Consider the following 10664-nt stretch of genomic DNA (forward strand, 5'->3'; position numbering starts at 1 on the left):
CGGGCTGTAGTTTGATGACCCCTGGCCTAGAAGCTGCCATGCAAAAAATAAGCCCTTGCTGCAAAATTGAAAAAATAAGCTTGTTTGTTTTTTTTTTTTTAATTAAGCAAATACTTTTATTAATTAATATAACTTATAATGAATATTAGATCACGTTGGGTTCATTTTCTTGCAAGAATAACACTATGCAAAAATAACATTATAACAATAAAAATAATAACTAGGGTGTTCCAGGTAGTCGGTATGGTGTTTTGTACCAGTGTTTGAATTGAGTCTATACATTAAGCCGTTCGAACTGTATTAATCACATCATGTGTGGAACAAGAAATTTGAGAGATAACAGACACTGTAATAGTAAGTCTTTACAAATTGAAGTAGAGCAGTAACATCTGCAAGGTTAACTGGGTTTAAAAGCTTTATTTCCCACCAGCTCCAAATGACTTGTTTTGTACATGCCTGGCCTCAATCCAGAGCTGCAACAAAATGCTCTTTCATTTTTTTTTTTTTAAAGACATTATGGAGGCATTAAGCAATAATCTGCACATTAAAAGCATGAAAGAAAACGTGGGATAATGTCAAAAAGAAAAAAAAGGTGGGGGAGATGTGACGGGAATCCTTGCAACGGGCCGTTAGAGAGGCGGAGAGTGACTGTATCTACTGAATTGATGTGTTTCCAAGATAATGAAAGTGAAAGATAATATGATAATATGGTAGGTGTATAAATATAGGTGTTTGATGCTACCTGATTGCACACCTCGGTGAAGCTGCAGATATTTGTTTCTGAAGAACAGAGTGCTGCAGAAAACACAATCCAAGCATGTCGACTGCAGTAGCTGCTCTTCTGATCTTCACAGCTCTGCTCTGCACCAGTGCAGAAGGTAAGATCAGCATATGCATGCATTCATATATTCCTGCTCATAAGTAAAATTGCATTATGTTATTTATGTGTTATTGTGATGCAAAATCTTTAGCTAACATGCAATCCATTATCAGTTCACTGCCTTCACGGTCAGTTACATGCAATGATTTGTACTTGGCAGCAATCTTAAAGGGTCTCTAAGGGTCTCTCTTTGAGTTTCATTTGCTTAGAAACAAGCAGATTTCCTATAAGACTGCAAATGCATGACACAAAAGAAGAGCTGCTTTACAGATATTTGGACTTTGTGCACATTTGTGGTCGTGACCCTTGTTTTCCTTCCAGTTTGGACACTTTCCCACTCTCCTTTTTGGTCTCCTCTTTTACACACCAGCCAACAATCCAAAATCCAGAGAGGTCAGGGATAATGCATGATTTTCCCACATCATGCACAGCCAGCCACCTTCAATTTTTAAAGGCTAAGGTTCATGCAGTGACATGAGGCAGGTAGCAAGTGGACAGTTCTCTAAAATCAGAAAAATTCAGACTATAGAGCAATGCTTAATATTTTTTACCCTAAATAAACAGAATTCTTTTAACCTTTTTTAAAAACTTAATTTTTGTTTAAGTGGCTTTTACATTTTAGAAAGAAATAAGTTGTGTCTTCTTCTTGTCTAGCCTGGACCAATAATGCTGTTGACTGCTGTCTGACCACTAGTGGTGTCTCAGTTCCACGCCAGATTGCAGCATCCTACACTGTCCAAACCAAAGACAGTGGATGCACCATACCAGCTACTGTGTAAGTATTAACATTCAGGTACCCAAAAATGCTTTAGAGCTATGCGAAACCCTTATTTTATTAATTATATTTATCTCTTGTTTATTTAGCTTCATTACTAAGAAGGACAGAAGGCTCTGTTCCCCTCCTGTAGATGATCAGAATTTTCCCTGGGTGAGAAAGCTCGTGGAACATCTGGACAATCGCAAAAGCAGGAACAAAGGTATAAATGATAAATATACACATTTAATGAAATGATATGTACAAAATCATTTGTCTCACATCTCAGAGCTGCATTTTCTTGCTTTTATTTAAATGACTAAAAACTTTAACATTTATTCTTATTCTAAATTCTTTGTTTCAGGTGCACATAAGTGATCAGGGATGAACTGGAAGTGTCCAGATGTCTGTTCATCATTATGTCTGCACTTCAAAAAACTTGTCATCAAATATGCATGAATAAGCTATAATGGGATTTCTTTCTGTCATTTTTTTTTTGCTATTTGGCATGCAAAGTAATGGAGATAGAATTTATGGGCCTTTATAAATGTGTTTATAAATGTAAAACAAACTGTTTTTGTAACTGATGCATTTAGAAGCTACTCAGCTGTATTTGTATTTTTGTATTTTAAATAAAAAAATTTTCATCATACCTTGTAAGAAAATTGATTACCTTACATATATACTGTACATCAATCAGGCATAACATTATGACCACCTTCCTAATATTGTGTTGGTCCCCTTTTTGCTGCCAAAACAGCCCTGCAACTGCAATGCATTGTGTATTCTGACAGCTTTCTATCAGAACCAGCGTTGGCTTCTTTGAGCTACAGTAGCTCGTCTGTTGGATCGGGCCACACGGGCCAGCCTTCGCTTTCCACGTGCATCAGTGAGCCTTGGCCGCCCATGACCCTGTCGCTGGTTTACCACTGTTCCTTCCTTGGACCACTTTTGATAGATACTGACCACTGCAGACCGGGAACACCCCACAAGAGCTGCAGTTTTGGAGATGCTCTGACCCAGTCGTCTAGCCATCACAATTTGGCCCTTGTCAAACTCGCTCAAATCCTCATGCTTGCCCATTTTTCCTGCTTCTACCATCAACTTTGAGAATAAAATGTTCACTTGCTGCCTAATATATCCCCCCCACTAACAGGTGTCATGATAAAGAGATAATCAGTGTTATTTACTTCACCTGTCAGTGGTCATAATGTTATGCCTAGTCTGTGTATATAAAAACATACATACATACACACACATACATTGCATGCATCTGTGGGTGGCAAGTCTTTCAGTTCCACAGCCCCCAATCTCTTTCTTCAAAGGTCAACTAAAACGTTCCTCTTTACTGCTTGTAATTCTTCTTTTTCTGTATCTTAGTTTTGTTGTGTTCTTGGTGCCTGCTGCATGTAGTACATTTACATTTATGACAATTTGCAGATATTGTGACTATTTACAATCCAAGCAATTAAAGCTTAAGGGTTTTTCTCAGTAACCCAACAGCGGCAACCTGGCAGATTTGGGGCTTAAACAGCAATTAAATTATTAATCCAGCACCTTAACCACTGAGTTCCCACTGTCCACTGTTGTAGTTGTCTAAACCGCTTATCTTTCTAAAGTATTTTATTTAGAATTTTTCTATGTTTAATTGATTTTTTTAAAGCAATTTGATTTTTATGTCTAGTAAAATAAACATTTGAAATGACTCTTTTGGTCTTTTTATCACCACAATAGTAGAAAAACCTGTTTACTTTCTAATGGGTGGAGCTGTGGTGCAGCTGATAGTATAAGAGCCACACAGTACATCACCTAGCATTCATAAATTCAACATACAGTGTATCACAAAAGTGAGTACACCCCTCACATTTCTGCAGATATTTCATTATATCTTTTCATGGGACAACACTATAGACATGAAACTTGGATATAACTTAGAGTAGTCAGTGTACAACTTGTATAGCAGTGTAGATTTACTGTCTTCTGAAAATAACTCAACACACAGCCATTAATGTCTAAATGGCTGGCAACATAAGTGAGTAGACCCCACAGTGAACATGTCCAAATTGTGCCCAAAGTGTCAATATTTTGTGTGACCACCATTATTATCCAGCACTGCCTTAACCCTCCTGGGCATGGAATTCACCAGAGCTGCACAGGTTGCTACTGGAATCCTCTTCCACTCCTCCATGATGACATCACGGAGCTGGTGGATGTTAGACACCTTGAACTCCTCCACCTTCCACTTGAGGATGCGCCACAGGTGCTCAATTGGCTTTAGTCCATCACCTTTACCTTCAGCTTCCTCAGCAAGGCAGTTGTCATCTTGGAGGTTGTGTTTGGGGTCGTTATCCTGTTGAAAAACTGCCATGAGGCCCAGTTTTCGAAAGGGAGGGGAACATGCTCTGTTTCAGAATGTCACAGTACATGTTGGAATTCATGTTTCCCTCAATGAACTGCAGCTCCCCAGTGGCAGCAACACTCATGCAGCCCAAGACCATGATGCTACCACCACCATGCTTGACTGTAGGCAAGATACAGTTGTCTTGGTACTTCTCACCAGGGCGCCGCCACACATGCTGGACACCATCTGAGCCAAACAAGTTTATCTTGGTCTCGTCAGACCACAGGGCATTCCAGTAATCCATGTTCTTGGACTGCTTGTCTTCAGCAAACTGTTTGCGGGCTTTCTTGTGCGTCAGCTTCCTTCTGGGATGACGACCATGCAGACCGAGTTGATGCAGTGTGCGGCGTATGGTCTGAGCACTGACAGGCTGACCTCCCACGTCTTCAACCTCTGCAGCAATGCTGGCAGCACTCATGTGTCTATTTTTTAAAGCCAACCTCTGGATATGACGCCGAACACGTGGACTCGACTTCTTTGGTCGACCCTGGCGAAGCCTGTTCCGAGTGGAACCTGTCCTGGAAAACCGCTGTATGACCTTGGCCACCATGCTGTAGCTCAGTTTCAGGGTGTTAGCAATCTTCTTATAGCCCAGGCCATCTTTGTGGAGAGCAACAATTCTATTTTTCACATCCTCAGAGAGTTCTTTGCCATGAGATGCCATGTTGAATATCCAGTGGCCAGTATGAGAGAATTGTACCCAAAACACCAAATTTAACAGCCCTGCTCCCCATTTACACCTGGGACCTTGACACATGACACCAGGGAGGGACAACGACACATTTGGGCACAATTTGGACATGTTCACTGTGGGGTGTACTCACTTATGTTGCCAGCTATTTAGACATTAATGGCTGTGTGTTGAGTTATTTTCAGAAGACAGTAAATCTACACTGCTATACAAGTTGTACACTGACTACTCTAAGTTATATCCAAGTTTCATGTCTATAGTGTTGTCCCATGAAAAGATATAATGAAATATTTGCAGAAATGTGAGGGGTGTACTCACTTTTGTGATACACTGTAACTCACATGCTATAGTCATTTCGTATAGATGAATGGAAAACACCCTTACTGTAGCGGGTCAAAATGTAAACAAAACTCAATTGTCACAACACAGGTACACACAGGCTTATCATGGGAATTCCCAATTGTAGTAGCAGGACAATAAAACCCAGATTATGATAAAAGAGTTTAGACAGTCAGTAAGTGTCTGTAAAAACAACTGACTACATCAGAAGGATTACCTAAAGGGATTTACCTAAAGAGGGTACAACAAATTCTGGAAACAACTCAGACCATGATGTAAAAAAATGTGACCAGACAAGTACTATAATAACAAAACTTTACAGTGCTGAAGAAATGCTGGATAACTATGGCACAGTGGCTAGTGCTGACCCCTTACAGTACAAAGGGCCTGGGTTCAATTCCCTGGCGTACAGGTGTGTGTGTGTGTGTGTGTGTGTGTGCTTATTTACCCTGTGATGGACTGGCAGCCTGTCCGGGGAGTTTCCTGCACAACACCCAGTAAATCATACCCACAATAACCCTGACCTGGATAAAGCAATACCAAAACACATTATATTGGTCAGAACATTGACTAGTTCACGTTATAACATTAATTATAGAGAACATGAAAACATCAAAAATAAAGAACAGAATTTGTTCCCTCAATAATGGCAATAGTGGCAATAATTTACTCTTATAATTTAGGGTGGCTTTAGCATGGAAATAATTTCACAAACAGATTTGTTGAAAGGTGGCATTTTATTATGCCATGTTAAAATTGTAAACCATTTTAAGCTGCTTCTGATAATTTTCTATGGAAAATGCATTTGTTAAATCGTTTTAATTTATTGTACTGTGCATGTATGGTGCATGTGGGGAACTTCCTTAAACAATTAACCAGTTCTTTACCCTTCACAATGTTTCAAATAAATGGCCAATTAAATACGTAACCTTTGCACCGGTAAGGTCCGGGAATTCCCACAGTAGATTTTACTGCAACCAGCAGAGTACTGTCTATACCGGCAGAGAGAGTGACCAAGGGAGGGACTAGTCCTGTATTCCTCATAATGAAACCTACAACACTATAAAGCCAGTGAAGGGAACAAACGAGGACAGGGAGCAAGACAGGGGTTAGAAAATTAATGTCCTCACTATCAAAAGTGCCAGCAAACCAACAACAACCAGGAGATTATCTCTCATTCTCTGCGCATGATGGCTCAGATGGGGATTACCAGTCTGTGTGTGGCTGTCTGCATCATTGGACTCATTCTAAGCAGCAACCTGGATGGTTAGTTTTTATCTTCTATTTCACTTTGAAGGAATCGACTTGTTTAATGTATGTAAATAGAAAAACAAGTTTTTGACAGAATGATAAATGGTGGCAACCTGATGTCTTCTGTTGAGTCTTTAAAAGCATCTGATTGGGTTAAGCAGTCAGCCCTGTATAATTCTTGCTGTAACTGAGAATTCACACAGTGCTTAATTATATAATTATATATATATATATATATATATATATATATATATATATATATATATATATATATATATATATATATATATATATATATAAATCAAATCAGCTTGGCCTGCTTGTCATTTTAACATGCCACACAGCATATAAGGATTGCTTAATTGTATCATGCACTATCTACTACCTCTACTTTCTCCATTAATACACTAAAAGTGTGTGAAATCCCATTCCAAATTTATTATAAAATTATTAGTATATGTGTGTGTGTGTGTGTGTGTGTGTGTTTGTGTGTGTATTTCTTCATATATTATGTTTTATATATGATCATTTTTATGTGATTAATAAAATAAATCTAATTTTATGCAATTATGGAAAGACAGGTTTTACAGAGTTATATATTTTATATATTATATTTTTCTATTCTATATTTTTTTTTTGAGACAGATACAAGATCAGCTATTACTCTCTATTTGTTCTTCTCTTCTTTCAGTGACTGTTGGAGAACAAGCACTGGACTGCTGTTTGAAAGTCAGCCATCACAAAATCCCTAAGAAGATTGTCTCCTGCTACCATGAGCAGCTCCGAGGCGATGGCTGCTATATCGATGCCGTTGTGTAAGTTTCAGAAACTGAATCACCACATTATATTCAAATGTCAAATGTAACATAAAAGCCATTAAGCTTTTGAAGACCAATACAATTACTTATATGATTAATAGTAAGAAATCAAATATCATAGACACTTCGTTTTAAAGTTTATTCATTTATAATTAATTATTATATTCATATATATTTATATTTTGGTGGCACAAAGGTGCAGCATGTAGTGTGGGTGTCACATGATACCACTGTTCTCAGAACCTCTCTTTTCTTTCATCCTCCCAGAGACATGCAAACCATAAACTGGCTACTCTAAGTTTTCCCTGTACAGGTGTTTGTACAGGTGATTTTTGAACCAAAAGTTGCTTTAAATTTGCTCCAAGTAACATTCCTGAATCTATGATCTGCTTTCTGATAGCTGTACAGAGCTCTACAGAATTTCCTAGTATAATGTGTGTAGGTGCAGTCAAATTACCCATTGTTACAGTATATGAATTCCACAAGGTTTTGAAAACATCTGTTTAATATATTGCTCCAGGTTGACATGATTGCAGCTACGTAATTTCTGCTAATTTGAATTGTATGCTCATATATTTATGCTCAAATCTTTCTTCGTACCACATGCCAAAAGTGGATTCAGATCTGGTAACTGGGTGAACCACTGATGTACCTTAAACTCACTGGCATGTTTATGAAACCAGCTGGAAATGACTGAGACCTTTTAGGAGTGCACTTGGTCACCAATAATAATCAACTGATATTGGCGGCCTATTGTGTTCCAACTGTGGTCAGAAGGCAAGTTTGATCCGTAGATGAATGCTATTTATTCCAAGTTCAGATCTTTGCGATAATCTTTCAGTTACTATCCTGCATCAAACCAATCCTGATTTTGCGTCCAATTTGATTTTATTTTGAACATGTGCTCAATGTACGTTTAGATTTCTGTCCTTGGCTGACAGGAGTGGAACCCACTGTAGTGCATTGCTATTGTAGTTTATCCACCTCAAGGTCTGATAAGTTGTGTGTTCTGAGGTGCTTTTCTGCTATATGTGGTTGTGAATTGCTGTGTTTCACAACGTTACTGCCCTGTAGTACTACATGCTTTAGGAAAACAGGATACGAATATTTCATGGGAAAGTCTGAGTTGCTAAAAAAAATGACAGGAAAGCAACTACACTATGAATGAAACTCAGGATCCGCTATGCAAATGCACTCATGAGTAGGATTGAACACATGAACAGTGTGGAAATTTCTAATTTGCATATTCACATCAGCTGGATTTGTTAACAAAAGGAAAAGGAAAAGTTCTTCTGTTCCCTTATTTATTGTTTCTTGGTATTTTTGCTAAACTGCCATATTAACTTTTAATTATACATTTATAGAAACATTTTAGTAAAAAGCTTATGTTTTACATGTGTATTTGTATATTTGTATGTTGTCAGTTAAAGCAAGCTGAGTAATGAGTGATTTTTGGTACCTTACAGGTTCAGAACCAGAAAAGGTCGGGACCTGTGTGCTCCACCTAATGCTGATTGGGTCTCAGACCTGATGGATGCAGTGGATGCCAGGCCAAAGAAGAAGTCCAAGGTATAAAACTTTCATATGTTTTTCAGTTTTTATATAAATAAGTGAATGTTGTTCAATGCCATACCACAATCAACAACAACAATCAACTACTACTACTTCTACTACTACTACTTTATATTTATATTTTAATCATATCACACACTTTGCACTACATGGCCAACAGTGTGTGAACATCTATTCTAAACTGTTTATTCTAAACCAGTGATTTTACTGGTCAATTTTTCTTTGGCCTTTTTACTAATAAACAGTTTTACATAAATTGAAATTACACCTACCCTTCCAATGCTAACAAAAGTCAATTATGACTGTTCCCTGTGTAATTTAAATTCTGCAAATAGGAATTTCTATCAAAGTATCTCATCGTGCTGAATATCTACTATAAGTTACCTACTTTATGATTAAGCAGATTTGATCTTGATAAGAAATTATTTCCTTTAACCTTAATCTGACGCAGCATCTTAACAGAGCTGAATCACATTTTCATAAACCTATGAGTCACACGTCACAAACCATGTACGCTAGTCAATCAGCTGATCTGTTTCTGTTTCTGTTTGGTGTTGCAGGTAAAACACTGTGAGGACATGAAGTTCAAGCCTTATTAAGGGGCACAAGATCACTTAAGGAACGTTACAATTCACGGCAGCTCTACAGCTAAATTTTAAACACTGTTCTCTTTAGTAACAGTTGCTTTATGATGTGGTGTTTCCTCTTTGTTAAAATGAATTTGACACTTTATTTTTCTTCAGGTTTATATAGAACATATTAATATTTTTACTGTTGCTATTTTATTCATTACTATAAATACTGTGAAGTGACTTTTTAACTACTATAATGTTTAAGATTTAAAAAAATATCTATTTTTACCTGTAGGCCATTCAGTAAATAAATTACATTGAAGCAAAAATGTGTTTTCATTTTTTGTCTCTCACTGTACAAACAGCATTTTTCTTTTCCTTCAGTCTAATAGTTGCCAATTACACTACACCTACTACTATCACACCTGTGCTGGCCAAGGAGAGCTGAAACTATCACACATCCCCTCCAACATGAGCACAGAGAGCCACACTGCACTAGACTTTGAGCAATGCACTATCACCCTAGTACAGGCACCTCAACCGTCCATTCAGGTTAATAGAACCGGCTGAGAATTGAAAGATCTGAGGAGTTGCACGTTAGACCACTGTACCGTAATACAAATAAATCCAAACTTATTGCTTGAAATGCAGCTTTTGCTTTGTCAAAATATGCCATAGCAGCACATACTTTTATACACGTTAGGGGACATTTAAGCCATAGCAGTTTTGGGTTTTCAGTTATTTCTGCAACTCTTCTTTTTATTGCAAATAAATTATTGGGGGAAAAATGGTCACAAGTTTACTGTTAGTGTTCTAATCTCCTGAAAATATCTGCACTGTGAAAAATAATTCTACCTGTATTCTGTTAAGAGGTTGAGTGACAGTAAATCAGTGTAATGGATTTTTTACTTTTCATTCTGGCCTGTTTTAGCACAGCACGGTGAAAAGCAATAAAGTTGTACCTTGATTTAATCTCACAGTAGATTGTATACAATTCTGACACAAATTCAGCATTTGTTTTTAATAGGGAATCCTCAAGTACTGTTTTTCAGTACATTTACATTTTTGGCATTTAGCAGGCGCTTTTATCCAAAGCGACTTACAGTACTGTGACAGTATATTGTCTAAGCAATTGAGGGTTAAGGGTCTCGCTCAAGGGCCCAACAGTGGCAACCTGGCAGTGGTGGGGCTTAAACCAGTGATCTTTTGGTGACTAGTCCACTATGCTACAACTGCCCTCAGTAAAGAGGTCAGGTGCCCTAAAACACAATATAATATAATTTTTGCTTTTTATTTTGGCACATATTCTGCATGGTACTGTGGAAAAACAATGTTGTGTGTGTATTGCATTTCACATTTTTTTACTGTAGTGATTACATTTCATTT

General features: G+C 37.6%; 2 protein-coding genes across 2 annotated transcripts; both read left to right on the top strand.

Annotated features, from left to right (window-relative positions):
- The first annotated feature begins 798 nt into the window (after nucleotides 1-798).
- ccl19a.2 (chemokine (C-C motif) ligand 19a, tandem duplicate 2) lies at nucleotides 799-2219 on the top strand. The gene is made up of 4 exons (XM_063018171.1): nucleotides 799-878; nucleotides 1535-1655; nucleotides 1745-1857; nucleotides 1999-2219. Exons 1-4 carry the CDS (start codon nucleotides 818-820, stop codon nucleotides 2010-2012), a joined length of 309 nt encoding a protein of 102 aa, XP_062874241.1. The 5' UTR covers nucleotides 799-817; the 3' UTR covers nucleotides 2013-2219.
- Nucleotides 2220-6088: 3869 nt separating this feature from the next.
- Nucleotides 6089-9596, top strand: ccl19a.1 (chemokine (C-C motif) ligand 19a, tandem duplicate 1). The gene is made up of 4 exons (XM_063018117.1): nucleotides 6089-6331; nucleotides 7008-7131; nucleotides 8601-8703; nucleotides 9267-9596. Exons 1-4 carry the CDS (start codon nucleotides 6253-6255, stop codon nucleotides 9303-9305), a joined length of 345 nt encoding a protein of 114 aa, XP_062874187.1. The 5' UTR covers nucleotides 6089-6252; the 3' UTR covers nucleotides 9306-9596.
- Nucleotides 9597-10664: the final 1068 nt, after the last annotated feature.

This window comes from Trichomycterus rosablanca, chromosome 21 (assembly GCF_030014385.1).
Source record: "Trichomycterus rosablanca isolate fTriRos1 chromosome 21, fTriRos1.hap1, whole genome shotgun sequence".
In the NCBI taxonomy this organism is placed as follows: Eukaryota; Metazoa; Chordata; class Actinopteri; order Siluriformes; family Trichomycteridae; genus Trichomycterus; species Trichomycterus rosablanca.

Bases quoted from the DNA above. Each gene is read 5' to 3' on its own strand.
- ccl19a.2 (XM_063018171.1), top strand. From the start codon at position 818: ATGTCGACTGCAGTAGCTGCTCTTCTGATCTTCACAGCTCTGCTCTGC. The intron at 879-1,534 runs GTAAGATCAGCA...CTTCTTGTCTAG, and splicing joins GCTCTGCACCAGTGCAGAAG to CCTGGACCAATAATGCTGTT. The intron at 1,656-1,744 runs GTAAGTATTAAC...TTGTTTATTTAG, and splicing joins TGCACCATACCAGCTACTGT to CTTCATTACTAAGAAGGACA.
- ccl19a.1 (XM_063018117.1), top strand. From the start codon at position 6,253: ATGATGGCTCAGATGGGGATTACCAGTCTGTGTGTGGCTGTCTGCATC. The intron at 6,332-7,007 runs GTTAGTTTTTAT...CTCTTCTTTCAG, and splicing joins TCTAAGCAGCAACCTGGATG to TGACTGTTGGAGAACAAGCA. The intron at 7,132-8,600 runs GTAAGTTTCAGA...GGTACCTTACAG, and splicing joins TGCTATATCGATGCCGTTGT to GTTCAGAACCAGAAAAGGTC.